We start from the raw sequence: 17,857 nt of genomic DNA, 5'->3' as shown, positions 1-17,857 counted from the left end.
GAATTCCGCAATGTCAAGGCACAGTGAACGTACAGAAGCTTGCGACTGACGGGAAGCATCATTCCAATTCCAACAAAGAAAGGGAAACGAGGCACTCTGGGCAGTGCTTCCTCATCTAAAAAAGTCTGCCTGTGATGTGGCTTCCTGAGTGCAGGACTGGCTCTCGTGGCCCCAGCCTCCCACCAGGGAGTCTGTGCCTCCTACCAGGGAGTCTGTGCCTCCTTACAGGCCCTCCGGGCCCCACCTTGGCCTGTCATTCCCTTGCCATGTGCTCCCTCACCCCCGATGTTTGTTCTTCCCTGTGCTGGCTGCACGTGCCGGGGCCCAGCTCCAGCACTGCCTGCTGCTGGGGCCTTCTTCATCACCCACTTTAGGGAAGGCTCTGCTCCATCATTTGCTATTTTTCCATACTGTCTGGATCCTTCACAAGCTACTCACTACCGTTTATATTATGATTCCTTGCTTATTATCTATGTCTTTAGTTTTTATTTTGTCTCTCATAAATTACAGGGATGATTTCTGACATTAACAGCATTATACCCCATCTCTACAAATACAACAAAAACAAACAAACAAAAAAAACTGGCCGAGTGTGGTGGCTTGTGCCTGTAGTCCCAGCTACTTGGGAAGCTCAGGTGGGAGGATCGCTTGAACTCAGGAGGTCAAGGTTGCAGTGAGCTGAGATTGTGCCACTACACTCCAGCTTGGGTGACAGAGCAAAACTCTGTCTCAAAGAAAAACCCAACAAATACCAAACATACATTATATTTTGACTAACAGCAATATGTTTCGATAGAAAAATGTCCTTATTTGCATGTTAAGTTTTAGATTTTACTTGGATTAAAATTATTTTCTTTTTACTTAGGATTAACAGCACAAAAATCTGCAGCTTCTCAGGCAGAAAGATAGATCTTTAGGGGCCAAATCCTGTATTTTTAAATTAAATTAAATTTAATCCTGTATTTTTACTACAGCTGCCATGAGATGCTATGCCGTATTACTATTATTATTATTATTTTTGAGATGGCATCTCGCTCTGTCGCTCAGGCTGGCTGGAGTGCAGTGGCACGATCTCGGCTACCATCTAGTCAGGTTCATTTAAGGTCTATTTTATCCTATAACAACAAATATTATTTGATTTTTGACCTACCTCCTAGGACACAAATGTGATATATGTCTATTTGAAACTGAGCTAAACATTTTAGATTCCTTTCATTTAGTTTGTTTCACCCAAAACGATTTGTTTTTCCCTCAGAACGAAATGACAATAAAAAGTACTAGGTAGCACAACTGAATCTTCCCAGTTTAGGACTCAACAAGCCTTTACAGAATGACTACTGTGTGTTACAATAATGTGAATTCTGGAAACTCATCTGACCTGGCCTTGGAACATTATTAATTCGTGTCTCCTTTCTTTAAATATAATACATCATGCTAGATCTGTCAATAAAGCAGGCTACAGGTCTGAATCATGGAATCTTGGGCATGTGGAATGTGGGGGAACCTTCTAGATTAGTTCTTTACTAATGTAGAAACTAAGCAATACACTTTGAAAACCCATTTCCTGTGTAAATTCTGACCATGTTAAACGCATATATGAAGTATCTTTTCTTTTTTTAAAGGTCATGTATTCTCACAGTATTAAAAAATTGCTTTCAGTCAGGTGTGGTGGCTCACGCCTGTAATCCCAGCACTTTGGGAGGCCAAGGCAGGTAGATCACCTGAGGTCAGGAGTTCGAGACCAACCTGGCGAACATGGTGAAACCCTGTCTCTACTAAAAAACATAAAAATTAGCCAGGTGTGGTGGTGGGCACCTGTAATCCCAGCTACTCGGGAGGCTCAGGTAGTATAATCGCTTGAACCTGGGAGGTAGAGGTTGCAGTGAGCTGAGATCACGCCACTGCACTCCAGCCTGGGCAACAAAAGCGAGACTCTGTCTCAAAAACAAAAACAAAAAACAAAAACAACAAAAAAACTGCTTTCCAAATAGCATTTCATATGAATCAAATGGCCTCAATTTTCCTCAAGAAATACAAGGCATGATGGCTCACACCTATAATCCCAGTACTTTCGGATGCCAAGGTTGGGGGGATCACGAGGTCAGGAGTTCAAGATCAGCCTGACCAACATGGTGAAACCCCGTCTCTACAAAAATACAAAAATTAGCCAGGTGTGGTGGCACGTGCCTGTAATCCCAGCTACTCAGGAGGCTGAGACAGGAAAATCGCTTGAATCTGGGAGGTGGAGGTTGCAGTGAGCTGAGATCGTGCCACTGTGCTCCAGCCTGAGTGACAGAGCAAGACTCTGTCTCAAAAGAGAAAGAAAAAAAAAAGAAAAGAAAAGAAATACAAGGCACCTGAGGTCCAAATCTAACTTGTGCTTTTTAATCAAATGGTCTCACCTCACATGCTGGTGAGAGAAGGAATTCAACAAAATGCCCTATCTCTGGTTGCCTAGATGCTGAATGTCAGATGAGTTTAATTAAAACCAAATGGACACAGTTGTAGCTTGAGTTCAGAGAAGCCGTGTTTCAGAGTCTATTACACTACTCTTTAACAAAAGACTTTGCCAAACATATCATCTTATCCCAGTGGATAAAGGAGCACTGGGCTAACTCCCACGGACAGAGCAATCACCAAGGTAGCCACGGTCTCCACTGTGTGCTTACAGTCTACAGGGAGGACCTGACACCAATAACTATCTCTATTACAATGAAAACAGAGGCAAACCAGCATACGATGTTGACGTCCTCTCCCAAACTCAATCTCAGAGATGAGGGAAGTGAGAAATTAGAGAAAAATTGAACAAAAAAATTATTCAGAACTAAACATTGAAGATACTGCCTTTGAAAATATTTATCTTTAATATGTTTATTGGAAAATAAGAAATAAAACCAAAAGCTAAATGTAAGAAGCTGAAGAAGAGTAAGAACACAGTGCAATGAGACAGTGCATAAAGATAAGAAAACACACTATGATGAAAACACACATAACCAGATTTATATAAATAAAAAAGTTAAAATAATATAGATATATGAGAGATAATCAACAACTATTCCCAAACCAAAGGCCCCAAGCCCAGATGGCCGTAAAGTGGGAGACCTACTCTCAACTTTTGAAGAAACGATCAAGCCTTGTTTTACTCAGTGCTTCCGTGAAGCAGAAAGAGTGGAAAATAGCTAAATCATCTACTGAAGCTACCCTAACACTGACTCCTATGTTACGTAAAGTTGGTACAAGGTTACAGATCCATTTAAATTATAAACATAGATATAAAAAGTCAAATTAAAATATTAGCTAAATAAATCCAACAGTGTAGAAAAAGATATTATAATGAAGTAACGGTTTTCTCAAGAATGCAAGGATGGTGTAACATCAGAAAATATTTCAATGTAATTCAGCCATAAGACAAATTTATGATTTACCTTAATAGATGTAAAAAAAAAAAAAATGGATAAAGTTCAACATCTATTTATGATTTTAAAAAAAAGGCCTTCAAATTTAGGAATCATGTAGCCAGGTGCAGTGGTACGCGCCTGTAGTCCCAACTAGTTGGGAGGTGAAGGCAGGAGGATTGCTTGAGTCCAGGAGTTTGAGGCTATAGTGTGTTGACTATATCTGTGAATAGCCACTGCACTCCAGCCTGGGCAACATAGCACAATCCTGTCTCTTAAAAAAACCACAAAACAAAACAAAACTAGGAATAATTCGATAAAAGCTACTCCCCAAAAACCCATAGCATGATGTTTTATACTTAATGAAGAAGTGCTTCTATACTGGGAATAAGGAAAGAATGTTTGCTATTATTACCACTGTTCAATACGGCTTAGGGACTCAGACCAAAGCAATAAAATAAGAAAATGAACTAAGATGTAAAAGCATTAGGAAGGAAAGACAGAACACCATTATTGCAGATAACAGGACTTCCATGCACATCATCATAACAGAATGAAACAACTACTGGAAATACTAAGAGTTTAGAAAGACTCCTGGATATAAGGTCAGTTTAGAGAAAATAATAATGTTCTTATGAATCAGCAATAATCAAGTAGAAAATATAACAGAAAAGACAACCCCATTCATAACGGCAACAAAATCTATAGGATGTCTGAAAATTCCCTTTAAAGGTTCCATAAAGGTACAAGGGCATTATAGGAATTCCATTAAAGGACACAAAGGGAGATTTAAATAGAGAGCTCATGTTCATGGATGACATTTCCTTCCACATTCATCAGAAAATTTAATGCAGTTCCAATGAAGAGTCTAGCAGTAATTTTGGAGAAACCCGTATTCCAAAACAGCGATAAAAACAGACACCAGTGATAAACCTGTATTCCAAAACAGTGATAAAAACAGACAAAATCAAAAGAGTCTGAGGAATGAGCAAATATACCAATGGAATGGAAGAGAGAGTTTAGAAACACATCTAGGTACAAATGGGAACCTGGTATAGGATACAGTACGGCCAACCAGTAGGAGAAAGGATGTTTTATACTTAGCCAGATGTTATTCAGAAATTGATCTCAGTAATCTTAAACTGAAACATTCTTCTCCTGACCAATTTCTTTCTCCAGCCACCATCTTGTTTCTCAGTTCCTCTTCAGAGAAAAACTCCTCAAAACAGTCATCTAAGCCGTGTCCACCTGTCTGGAACCTCCTTCAACCAGGCATTTTACCCCACACTCCCCTGAAACTACTCACCAAGTCATAATACCTCTACATGACGAAGTCAAAGGATCAGTGTTCTGTTATCTGGTCTGGCCTGTCAGCAGTGGCATGTCACAGGCTGACCTCCTACATAAGCAATTTCTTCCCTGGTTTCCAGGACTCTAGGCTCTCCTAGCCTGCCTCTTCCTCACTGGCCACTCTTTCTCGGACTAGTCTTCGCTAGTTTCTGACCTCTTCACACTGAAATGCTTCATATAATAGCCATACCCCAAGACTCAAAAATTTATCTCTAGCTCAGTACTCTCCCTCACACTTCACACTTGTATATCCAGCTGCTGCTCTGCACTCCATGTCTGATGGGCACTTTGGGCTTAACATAACCACTGCTGACCTTCCCCAGAAAGTATTTCTCCACAGTTCTGTCCCTCTCACTCATCAGCAACTCTACCTACTTACTCTGACCAAACCCCCTAAGCTCTACCTGGAGTCTTCTCTTTCTCACTCACCCTGCATATGAACTTCTGCTAGATCCAGTGTGCTCTCCCTTCAGAAGATACCCAGAATCCAGACACTTCGCACGTCATGGCTCCCAACATGGTCAGAGTCACCATCACCTTTCACCTGCGTCAATCTCCTAACTGGTCTCCCTACTTCTGTTCTTACTGCTGTTCAATGTATTTTTTCACACCATGCAAAAGTAATTTTGCTAGGGTGTCAGATAGGCTGTTTCACTTTTTTGCTCAAAACCACGCCAGGGCTTCCTCTGTGTGCCAACGCCCTCATCACGGCTCACAAGTCCCTGTGTGCGGATGGCCCATGACCCAGCCCTCATCTTCCACCAGATTTCCCACTCCTTCCCTCCTGTCACATTGGCCTCTTTGTTATTTTGTTTACTGTTTTCTGTAACCATCTAGATACCAGCACTTGCCCCTGAGACCCTTCTGAATGCGTGTTTACTATGAGGTGCCATGGAGTCTTCCAATGTGGATACTGAGTAGGCAACTGGGTGTGAGACCTGCAGCTGCAGTGGTCCAGGGTGGAGGTATGAAGCTGGGAGCTGTCTACATACAGGTGTCATGAAACAGTGTGGAGCTCCAGGTGTGGAAGAAGGCAATTCTTCAAGAAGGTAACAAGAGAAGCACAGACAAAGCCTTGAAGAGCAAGGTGTTGAAAGAAAGCCTTCAGAGGAGACCGAGATGGAGCCATTCAAAGATGTAAAAGGAAATCCAGGCGTGCAGTGTAGCAGAGTCCAAAGAAGGAAAGAGTGGTCACCTGTGCTGAAAACTATGGGGACATCAAGAAGATGAGCTCTGAAGATGGTCCACTGGATTCAGCAGTCAGTGGAGACCTCCACAAAAAGAGTCCAGGCGAAGGGCAGTAGCAGAAGCCCGGTCTCAGAGCTGCCAGTGTAAGTGAAGACGTGGAGATGATAGCTACCGAGAGGAGCAAAGACATGGGGAGTTGCAGAGGGAAACGTCGGGTGACAGGCAAGAGGAATTTAAAGTGGATGTGACTGCTAATCAAATGACACAAGAAAGGGGACAGGCTGATGACAAAGTAGCAGGGACAAGCAAAGGCACTCAGTCCTTAAAAAAGGGCCTGTGGTAGTTGGAGCAACATTTATTGGCCTACAGGAGGGAAGACTGGTTCAGATACCCACAGGTGTGTAGATTTGTCAGGAAATATGACAGAGTCCCAAGTGACAGCATAAGGCCAGGCTGTTAGCTAAAAGTGAGGGGAGTGAAGACAGGATTAGGAATTTTGGAAAGAAAATGTGTGATAGAGCTGGGGTAAGTGGAGATTGGACTTAGAAAAAGGCAGGTTAACACCACAGAGTGAAGGGCATGTAAGGCTAGCGCTGATGAATTTCCAGTGACTCCAATATGCTAGGCTGTGTTGGCATATTAATCCTTCACAAACCAATGGAACTGGAACCAATACAAATATATCTCTCTACCATAAATCCTGCAAGAACTGCTGTTACTATCACACAGACACACCCAGAACTTTAATTGTCTCTGCCCCTTCTTTATCTGGAACAGCTGTGATGTACTCATTTATCAATTGTCCTTTTCTTTCAGTTAAAAGTCTCCAGTTTCCGTATCTGGAACAGAGACAGGACTTTCATGACCAAGAAAGCACGTTTCACCTTAGGAAAGGCAAAAAGAAAGACCCCGGGCAATGTGAAATCACTTTCTATAAGACCAGAAATGTGCCTGGAGATACCACCAACCTCGATCTTTTTTTTTTTTTTTAAACTACAGAGGAATCTTAAAGAGTGACTCTTGTGTAGTTTAAAAAAAGAAAAAAAAAGAAACACTGATAAAATTTCACTTGTTTCTTTTTCTTGTGTTAAAACTTAGTAATTTATTAAAAAGTAACACAGATGGTATGAACCCAGTCATCTAATTACATAATATATAATGGCATCCCTGTGTGTGCAGACATGGAGAGATGCTTCAGTGTTTACCCTGGTTATTTCTGGTGGTAAGATGTTGGGTTGTTATTTTCATCTTTCTATCTTCTGTACTGCTGTAATATTTTATTAATGAGTTTGTTTCATTTTCAGGAAAACAAAGTCAAGATTCTTTACAACAGATGATCTGGTTTTATACAAATAAACCAATGTGAGTGAACTAAGTTTTTGGTTTCTTAGTTGCAATTTGGTCAAACTGACCCAAGCCTATAAATTTAAAACTTTCCATTAGTTGTTAAGTGTGGAGCAGATAAACTTTATGTTGGTTGAAAATACATAAAACTCACCCTTGTAAAGCTTTATGAATTTGTCTGCACTTTTCCTTCAACACTGCAAAAATACCTAGATGAAAAAAATACATTTGAGAGTCTATTTGAAACGTATGATAGTACTAACCTAAAAATATTTTTGAAGACCCAGATCAAGTTCATCAATTTAAAATGCTACAAATCCTTCTACATACTAACAGAGCCAGGAACCCAAACTCCCCTGAAGGCCCAAGCTTTGTCTCTGGTGCGTGCTAACCGGCCCCTTCTCACCTCACTGTCCCACTTTCAACAAACCTGGAATGATGCTTTCAAGAGCAATCAATCCCTCCTGTTCTCATCAAGATCCTAATCTGGCTAAGAATCAAAGGGTACAAATTTATTGCTTATTTCTTTATCCTAAACAATTTGGTAAAAAATCAACTATAGTAAAGTAATTTTTACAATCTTTTCTTGATATTTTCCTTTTTTATTCAAGGAAAATCCCAAAACTAAAGTATCTGATCAGAAGGTAGGAGTGCCAGGCCATCTGAGAAGCAAGCATATGAATGAGCACAGAGACACACATTTTCCGGTTCTCTGAATCAGTATCAGTGATGAAGATTCAGAAATACTGTACCGGGTAGGGCCTGCTGCTCCCTTTCCGTTTTAAGCTTTGCAAAGGTGGCACTGCCGTAGCCAAAGGCCACATTTTAAATTCTCAGTAGACTTTTTATTTTTCCCACCGAGTAAGTTCTTTGCTGGTAAACCCGGCTTGGCCTCAGTACCAACTGATGATTCAAAGGCTAAAGGCGAAAACTCACAATATTTATAAAATTACACAGATAAGAAAGCAGCATGCTTCAGCTGATTTCTCAAAAAACTATTAACCAAATAAAGACTGGCTTATTTACACCAATGGAACGTTTAGGCCTAGAACTGGCTGAGAGCCCCTCCTCCTCCCAGCATCTCCACCCATTATCTGAGCTAGCCTTGCTTTGGCTCTGGCTCCGGCTCCAAGCACAGGAGAAAAGCTCTGACCCCAAGTCCTTGGGGCGGGAATAGCTTCTTCACTGCCGTTCTTCCTACGAATGCCATATAATGTAACTGCAAACCAGTTTTGTCTGGCAAATAATTTCTCCAGTAAGTACATCAGTAACACAACTAACGTAACCTAAAATCTCTTTGATTTCTTGGGTTTTTAAAGGGTTATACCTGGATTCTCTTCCATGATGTTGAGGGCCTCAATTGCTGCAGCAGCTAACAGGGGAGGTAACGAAGCTGAAAAGCAGTATCCCTGGCCGGAAAGTCGCTGAGAAGAAACAAATGAGTTGAAGACGTATACACATTCTCCGTCCTTTCTAGGTAAACATTTGAAAGGCATCGGTTCTCTAGAACAACTACTGAACAGTGTGTACATGTGGTGGCGGGGGTAAGATCCAGCCATAAATAAACATTATACGTGTAACAGAAACAAGACTTTTTGTTAAATGAGAGATCATTTCTACATAGAAATATTTTGAGTGATTCTTTAAAAATTGACATTTAAATAAAAACTGTGATAAACTAAGTAAAATTTCGTATTTCGAAGTTATATTTTGAGGTGACCAATGGAGAAATTAGTTTCCGTTTTAGCTCCTGTTTTTAAAAAGAACCCACCTGATGGTCAATTACAAAAGACCTGCCACAGCAGAAACCTCCAATAGAAGCAAGTGCATTCTCCATGTTGGCACTGATAAGATCAATATCATCAATCTGCCGGAAAAGGAGGAGTGACAGTTATTCCACAGTTTAAAGAAAAAAAGGCCAACTTCAAGCCTAGAGACAAAATTTAACAGTATTAAACTGTCTGTTAATATCTGGATTCAAACTACCTATCTACATGAAAATAAAAAATAAACCATATAACATCTATCGCTGAATGAACTGGAGTTTCATGGCCCATCTCTGAAACTGCCTCATTTTATACAGTTTTACCATTTCATTATACATGACAAATTAACTCACAGCAAAGACAAATAAATTATAAGAAGATAAAACCCAGAGCTGTTCGATATTAAAAGTAGTCACAGGTACAAAATAAGAATATTTCCTCGCTAAAACAGTGGTCTAGCTGGCCTTCCTCACGGGACGCACTGAGATAAATAAAAACGAGTCTATCGAAGTTTTGAGCACTTTATTCTTGTATTCAGTTTGCCTCTCAGCATTTCATAAGTCAATTTATCCAAACGTCATGGCGATGGAATCTTTGACCAACTGGACAGCGGAAGAACCCAATGTGCTCTAATGGCCTAATGGGCTTTGAGTCCTACATCTTTCTGACCACTCAGAACTCCTTCGGTCCTCATCTTTGGGTCCAGCCCTCAGCACCAAGTTCCATTCTGGGCACACAGTAGGCATTCAATCATTGTTTACTGATGGCCATGTTAATGGATTGTCAGAACACAGCTAGTGTTTTCCTTAGTGTTTCATAGATCCAGCGGAGTTTTGAGAAACTCTGCACTCCTGCTCTTTTTAAAAAGCATTTTTAAACCTTTCTTTTTTCTTTTTTTTGAGACAGAATCTCGCTCTTTTGCCCAGGCCGGAGTGCAGTGGCGCTATCTCGGCTCACTGCAAGCTCCGCCTCCCGGGTACACGCCATTTTCCTGCCTCAGCCTCCCGAGTAGCTGGGACTACAGGCGCCCGCCACCGCGCCTGTCTAATTTTTTGTATTTTTTTTAGTAGAGACGGGGTTTCACCGTGTTAGCCAGGATGGTCTCCATCTCCTGACCTCGTGATCCACCCGCCTCGGCCTCCCAAAGTGCTGGGATTACAGGCGTGAGCCATCGCGCCCGGCCAAACCTTTCATTACGAAAAATTTCAAGCCTGAACAAAGTAGAACAGAATAAAGAATCCCCATCACCCAGATTCAAACACTATCAACTCAAGGACAACGTTGCTTCACCTATTTCCCCTACTACCCTCATCATTTCTTTGTAGTGAGTCCCAGACTTCACGGGGTTTCATCTATAAACATTACACTGTGTATTTCTAAAAGATAAAAACTCTCTCAAAACATAATCACAAAACTAGTATCATACTTAAGACGTTAACAATTTTTAAATGTTAAATTTAAATTTGATGTTAAATATATTCAAATATTTGGTGTTCAAATATCTCTGATTGTCTCACCAAATTTTCTTTTAACAGCGTTTGTTTGAATCAGGATCCAAATAAAGCCCGTACATTCTGCTCTCTACTCTCAGGCGCTTGTGAGTATTTCCTCAGTGACAACTGCTGGAAGCATTCACAAAACTACAACAGTGAAGTTCGAGTTTTTTCCTCCATAAAAATTTTCATACCTTAAAAAAGGCTGTAGTGTACTGCTAAATCTGCTTGAATTACACTTCCATTTATCTTTCCATTTATTCCATTTACCTCCTCGGTGCATGTAACTGCTGAATGTCAGTCTGCCTTGGAGGAGGTGCTTCCATCCAACCTCCCGGGATATTCACTCTGCTCTACATTTTTCTCTGGGACTATATGGTAGCGGGATGTTGATAATGTAAGGCAATTTTACGTTTTATAGTTCAACTCTGTAACATAGGTTGCACAGCTCTTATGCGCATGTTTTGGAGAAAAAGCTTTCTGTAACTCTTCCCGTGATGGTTGGTAAGACAGCTGTTCAAGACTGGCTGACTTCCTCTGCCCTCAGGCTCCAGGAGCAAAACCCACTAGGCACTGCAGGCAGTCTGGGTCCCTTTCCCTCAGAAAAGGAAACATGACACCTCAGTCTGTTTGGGACTTTAAGAGGTTTTGCTGAATGCATGCCAGTGGTGTTTCTGACACACACTGACACACACACACACACACACACACACACACGCACGCATAACTGTATCTACCTCCCACAAACACATTATATAGAATACAGATTTTTAAATACTAGAAACAGTATCCTTTCTCTGCCATCATGAATACTTCTGAAAAGACTACTCAGGAAATTACTAATGATTTTAAGAAATAATTGGAAGGCAAAATTTAACCATTTCTAGAGAAGAGACACTAAAAGCCAATTCAAATGCAACTTTGCAAACAGAGCACAAACCATGACTACCCACTCCGAGTTTATAAGTTCAGAAGGAAGATGGGGTTCCCTGGTCTGGCTGACTAGATTCATCCTGGGCTCACTGAGGTGACAGACACCAAAGTTTCGTGACCCTTCAAACTGATAAGGCGCGCTGTCTTGTGCCTATAAAAATATATGCCTAGCAGAATGGAACTACATGTCTCCTATAAGAGGGGAAACGTTCTTAAACAAGGGGAACTTACCTTGATTCCATAGTGTTCAGTGACTCCTCGGCCATGCTCTCCTAGGACTCCAAATGAAAGGCTTTCCTCCAGGAAGATTCTTGCTTTGTATTTGTATTTTAACTTAACCTAAGTGTTATATAAAGGTTAAAATACTAATGATTAGCACCATATAGAACGTATTATGAAGAAAAAAATTAAGATTAAAAAGTATGTACAGCTAACTCTCAATACTTGTGAATTCTATATGTGCAAATTCATCTACTCATTAAAATTTATTTGCAACCTCCAAATCAATACTTTTTTCCTGTCATCACAGATATGTGCATGTGCAGAGCAGTGAAGAATTTGAATTACCTGACACGTGTTTTCCCAGGTGAGGGTGAACAGGCAACTGTTTCAGCTCTGATCCTGTGAACAAGTACCCTTTTCATGGCCTATTTATTGCCACTTTTTTGGACTTCTGTGCTTTTTGTTGGTGATTTTGCTATTTAGAGTGGCCCCCAAGTGTCATGCTAAAGTGCCGTCTGTTACTCCTAGTGCTGTGATGTCCCTTATGGAGAAAATTTGTGTGTTAGAGAAGCTTTGTTCAGGCATGAGTTGTTGTGCAATGAATCAACAGACATTAAATAAGACACCTTTAAACAAAAATACACATAAAGCAAGTTTTGTGTCAACTGGTTGATGAAAATGTTGTAACCAGAGGCGCAGAGGAACCTAACCCTATTATTTGCCCTAGCAGCAATAGTTTAGTATTTCTTATTCCAGTGTTCATGGCAACTTTATAGAATATAAGTAGGGTGAATGATGAGAATCAACTGTCCTTTTTAGATGGTCTAAAATGATTCAACTTAACAACAGACAGCACAATACTGATTTTTTTTTTTTTTTTTTGAGACAGAGTCTTGCTCTGCCACCCAGGCTGGAGTGCAGTGGCAGGATCATGGCTCACTGCAGCCTTGACCTCCTGGGCTCCAGTGATTCTCCTACCTCCGCCACCCAAAGTGTTGGGATTAAAGGTGTGAGCCACCATGCCCAGCTTCAGTGCTTATCTACACTTGAGCTGTTCCTATACTTCATCTTTAGTTTCGTATCTGCCCATCAGCACTGCTTCATTACTGTAGCCCTATAATATACGTCCTAGTACCTTCTGGTTCACCACCTCCCTCCCATTATTCTATCAACCGCTGACACTCTTACAAAAACAGAAAGAAGAAAACAAATACGTCTCTTCTATTGATACTTAAAATATATTTAGATTTCCTCAGAAATAGTGAAAACACTTAAAAATAACATATGGAACCCTTATTTTGAATCCTTATTAAATTAATAGACTCCTAGATTAAAATCTCAATGGCCGAATGCAAGGGTGGTTCAACATGGAAAAATCAAATATGTATTACATACACATTAGAAGAATGTAGGGGGAAAAACCCCACATGATCATCCCAATAAATGCAGGAAAAAAATTGACAAAATCCAAGAACCTCTCATGATAAAACACTCAATAAATTAAAAATGGGAAGGAACCTCCTCAACCTGATAAAAGGTTATTACAAAAAACTCGCAGCTAACATCACACCCAATGGTAGAAGACTGAAAGCTTTCCTTTTAAGATCAGGAACAAGACACAGATGCTCATTTTCACCACCTCTAGTCAACACTGTAGTCGAGGTCCCAGCCAGGGCAATCAGGCAAGAAAGATAAAAGGCATCCAAATTGAAAAGAAACAAGTAAAATTATCTCTATTCACAGATGGTGTAATCTTATACATAGAATAAGATCCACAAAAGTGCTATTTGAGCTAACAAATTCAGCAGAAGTTACATTATGCAAAAGCAATACACAAATATCTGTTGTATTTCTATAAACTAGCAGTAAACAATCTAAAAAGGAAATTAAGGAAACAATTCCATTTATAGTAGAATAAAAAAATCAAATACTTAGTGATAAATTTAACCAAAGAGGTGCAGGACGTGTATACTAAAAACCACAAAACATTGCTGAAGGAAATATCTAAATAGATGGAAAAATCCCAAGTTCACGGACTGGAAGACTTAATATCATTAAGATGGTAATACTTCCCAAAGTGACTACATATTCAATGCAATCCCCACCAAAATCCCAACAATACTTTTTACAGAAATGGAAAAGCTAATCCTAAAATTCAAATGGAATTTCAAGAGACCCCAAACAGCTAAAATAATTTTGAAAAGGAACAAAGTTGAACTCACATGTCCTGATTTCAAAACTCACTACAAAGCTACAATAATTGACACAGTGTGGTACTGGCGTAAGGACAGATATATAGAAGAATGAAACAGAATAGAGTCTAGAAATCAACCCATACATCTATGGTCAATTAATTTCAACAAGGGTGCCAAGACCAGTCAATGGGGAAACATTCAACAAATGATGCAGGCAAAACTGGATAACCACTTGTGAAAGAATAAAATTGGACCTCTTCATCATCGCATATGCAAAAATGAACTGAAATGAACTACAGACCTAAATGTAAGACTGAAAACTATAAACTCTTAGGGGGAAACATAGCAGTAAATCTTGATAATTTTGGATTAAACAAAGATTTTTTTTTTTTTTTTTTGAGATGGAGTCTCGCTCTGTTGCCCAGGCTGGAGCGCACTGGCGTGATCTCGGCTCACTGCAACCTCCACATCCCGAGTTCAAGCAATTCTCCTGCCTCAGCCTCCCGAGTAGCTGGGATTACAGGCGTGTACCACCACACCCGGCTAATTTTTTTGTATTTTTAGTAGAGACGGGGTTTTACCATGTTGGCCAGGCTGGTCTCGAACTCCTGACCTCAAATGATTCACCCGCCTCGGCCTCCCAAAGTGCTGGGATTACAGGCGTGAGCCACCATGCCCGGCCAGATTAAACAAAGATTTTAAAATAAAACACAAAAGCACAAGCAATGACAAAACACATAAATTGGACATCATCAAAATTTTTAAAAACTGTGTGTCAAAGGACAGTATCAAATAAATGAATCAAACCCCCACAAAATAGGAGAAAATATTTGCAAATCATGCATCTGATAAACATCTAGTATCCAGAATATACAAGGAATTCTTTTAAAAACAAAAGACAAACAACCCAATTTAAAAAATGGGCAAAGCACCTGAATAGATATGTCTCCAAAGATATACGCATGGCCAAACAAACAAACAAACAAGAAAAGAGGCATCATTAGCCATTTGGGAAACACAGATCAAAACGACAGTGAGATACTACCGCATGCTCACTGGGGTGGCTAAACAAACCAACAAAAAACCCTAGAAAATGTAAGTGCTGACAAAGATGTAGAGAAACTGTAACCCTGGTACACAGCTGACGGGAATGTAAAATGGTGCAATCACTGTGGAAAACAGTATGTCAGTTCCTTATGAAGTTAAACACAGAATTACCATATAATCCAGCAATTACCCTCCTAGATATATACATAAAAGAACTGAAAACAGGAATTCAAACAAATACCTGTACACAAATGTTCACAACAGCACTATTCGCAATAGCAAAAAGGTAGAAAGAACCCAAATATCCATCTGTGGATGAATATATAAAACAAAACGTGGTATTATCCATGCAATGGACCATAACTTAGCATTAAAAAGGTACGAAATACTGATACGTGGTATATGATGTTAATGAACTTTAAAAACATTAAGTGAATGAAGCCAGAAAGAAAAGGTCATATATTATATGATGCCATTTATAGGAAATAACCAGAAAAGGTAAATCCATAGAGACAGAAAGCAGATTGGTGGTTGCTGGGAGCTAGGGGGAGAAGAAAATGGGGAGTGACTGTTTAATGGGTTTGAGGTCTTCTTTGCGAGTCATGAAAAGGTTTTTGACCTAGAGTTGATGGTTGCACACATGGTAAATGTAACAAATGTCACTGTCCTGTACAATTTAAATTGGTTAATTTTGTGTTATGTGAATTTCACCTCAATAAAGGAAATCTCAATGGTCATGGTTTCTAAAAACAGTTATGTTGCTTTCACTATTAAAAAGCTAAGTTTTGGCCGTGCGTGGTGGCTCACACCTGGAATCCCAGCACTTTGGGAGGCCAAGGAGGGCGGATCACCTGAGGTCGGGAGTTCAAGACCAGCCTGACCAACATGGAGAAACCTCGTCTCTACTAAAAATACAAAATTAGCCGGGTGTGGTGGCACATGCTTGTAATCCCAGCTACCTGGGAGGCTGAGGCAGGAGAATCGCTTGAACCCAGAAGCCAGAGGTTGTGGTGAGCCGAGATCATGCCATTGCACTCCAGCCTGGGCAACGAAAGTGAAACTCCATCTCAAACAAAAAAACAAAAAACAAAAAAAAACAAAAAAACAAAAAAACAAAAAAGCAAGCTATGCTTTCATTCATATGCAATTCTACAAAAGGTAAAACTAATCTACAGGAATAGAAAGTAGATTAATGGCTGTCTGGGGCCAACATGGGTACTCACTACCAAGAGGCATCAGGAAGCTTTCTGGATAAAGTTTGCTTTCTGGACAAACATTGTCTTACATAAAAACGTTATGTATCTTGACTGTGGTGGTGATGGCTGTGGTGATAGAGATGTGTATACATCTGTCAAAACTTATCAAACTTTACCCTTAAAGTAGGTGTATTTTATACGTTGATTTCACCTAAATAAAGCTGGATCTTAAAAGCTACGTATGGCCGACGCAGGGGCTCATGCCTGTAATCCCAGCATTTTGGGAGGCCCAGGCGGGCGGATCACGAGGTCAAGAGATTGAGACCATCCTAGCCGACATGGTGAAACTCCATCTCTACTAAAAACACAAAAATTAGCTGGGGGTGGTTGCACACGCCTATAGTTCCAGCTACCGGGGAGGCTGAGGCAGGAGAACTGCTTGAACCCGGGGGCGGAGGTTGCAGTGAGCCCAGATGGCGCCACTGCACTCCAGCCTGGCGACAGGGCAAGACTCTGTCTCGGAAAAAAAAAAGAAAAAGGAAAAAAAAAGCTAAAGCTAAGTTTTGGCCAGGTGTGGTGGCTCATACCTGTAATACCAGCACTTTGGCAGGCTGAGGCAGGAGGATCGCTTGAGCCCAAGAGTTTGAGAACAGCCTGGGTAACGCAGTGAGACCCCTACTCCACAAAAAAGGGAAAGATCAGCCAGGTGTGGTGGCAAGTGCCTGTAGTCCCAGCTAACTCAGAAAGCTAAGGTGGAAGGATCACTTGAGCCCAGGAGGGTAAGGCTGCAGTGAGCTGTGTTCACACCACTGCACTCCAGCCTGGGCAACAGAGCAGTCTTGATTACTCTTTGAAGCCCAGCACTGGCATTCAGTGTTGTGTTTTTTCCCTGATCTGAGCAAAATACGCTTATGAGGCCTAATGTGCAAAGCAACGCAGACGTTATGCGCTAAAAGCGGTCATAAACAAAAGGCACATCTGTCAAATAGTCCAAATATTAAAATTACGGCTGAACATGGTTGCTTACCAATTCTGGAAGAGGACAAATAGTTCCAGTATTCATATACAATCCTTCGACTACAATGAAACGCCGAGTTACACGAGCCTTGCGAGGATTCTTTAAAAGAGAAAAAGCAGACATCTTACATTTCAGTAACTCTAAGGACAAGATCTGTTACATATTCCCCAGCACTTTCACCTTACAAGATTTATTCCTAAAAAAATATTCTGAATGAATTGAAAGCTCAGTGTTTGTGATGGGTTATTTTGAGATGAACAACAGTGCTAGCTTCTCTCAGACATGTTTTTCAGCTCACAGCATTAGCTAGGTGACCACACACACACACACACACACACACACACACACACACGAACTAATTAGGCACTCTGAGAATATTAAAACACAAACAAAACCCTCCAAACCTCCAACTGGGAAGGGGCCTAAGGGACTTTCTAAAGAAATGGGAATGTTTTACATCATAATGGGGGCTGACATTCCTGGGTTACATGGGTATAATCACTGGTCAAAATTGTATGGCTGCATTCATGTGGTTCAATGTCTGTCGATTTTACCCAAAACAACTATAATGAAGGTCATCATCACGAAGACGGGGTGAGGAACAGATGGCACAAGAATGACGTAATGCTGATAACAAAGCTGGGAGAAGGGTACAGGGGGCTTCACTATACCACTGTGTTTCCTTCTTGTATGTTGGCATTTTTCCATAA

The 17,857-nt window shown here is 40.6% G+C and overlaps 1 protein-coding gene across 14 annotated transcripts in view; it reads right to left on the bottom strand.

The window, feature by feature from the left end:
- The window catches only part of SPTLC1 (serine palmitoyltransferase long chain base subunit 1), an 82,698-nt gene that overhangs the window by 7,601 nt on the left and 57,240 nt on the right, over positions 1-17,857 (bottom strand). For 12 of the 14 annotated variants that reach the window (XM_055271962.2, XM_055271960.2, XM_055271963.2 and 9 more), the window contains 5 exons: positions 17,157-17,246; positions 11,701-11,808; positions 9,049-9,144; positions 8,605-8,701; positions 7,432-7,486 (listed from right to left, as the gene is read on the bottom strand). In XM_055271962.2, the coding sequence (XP_055127937.1) occupies positions 7,432-7,486; positions 8,605-8,701; positions 9,049-9,144; positions 11,701-11,808; positions 17,157-17,246 (446 nt within the window). Of the gene's footprint in view, positions 1-122; positions 6,773-7,431; positions 7,487-8,604; positions 8,702-9,048; positions 9,145-11,700; positions 11,809-12,047; positions 12,233-17,156; positions 17,247-17,857 lie in introns of those variants that run through there. The other 2 variants (XM_055271968.2, XM_055271969.2) reach the window with 2 other exon arrangements.

This window comes from Symphalangus syndactylus, chromosome 3 (assembly GCF_028878055.3).
Source record: "Symphalangus syndactylus isolate Jambi chromosome 3, NHGRI_mSymSyn1-v2.1_pri, whole genome shotgun sequence".
Classification (NCBI taxonomy): Eukaryota; Metazoa; Chordata; class Mammalia; order Primates; family Hylobatidae; genus Symphalangus; species Symphalangus syndactylus.
This window is presented reverse-complemented; position numbering and strand designations above follow the sequence as displayed.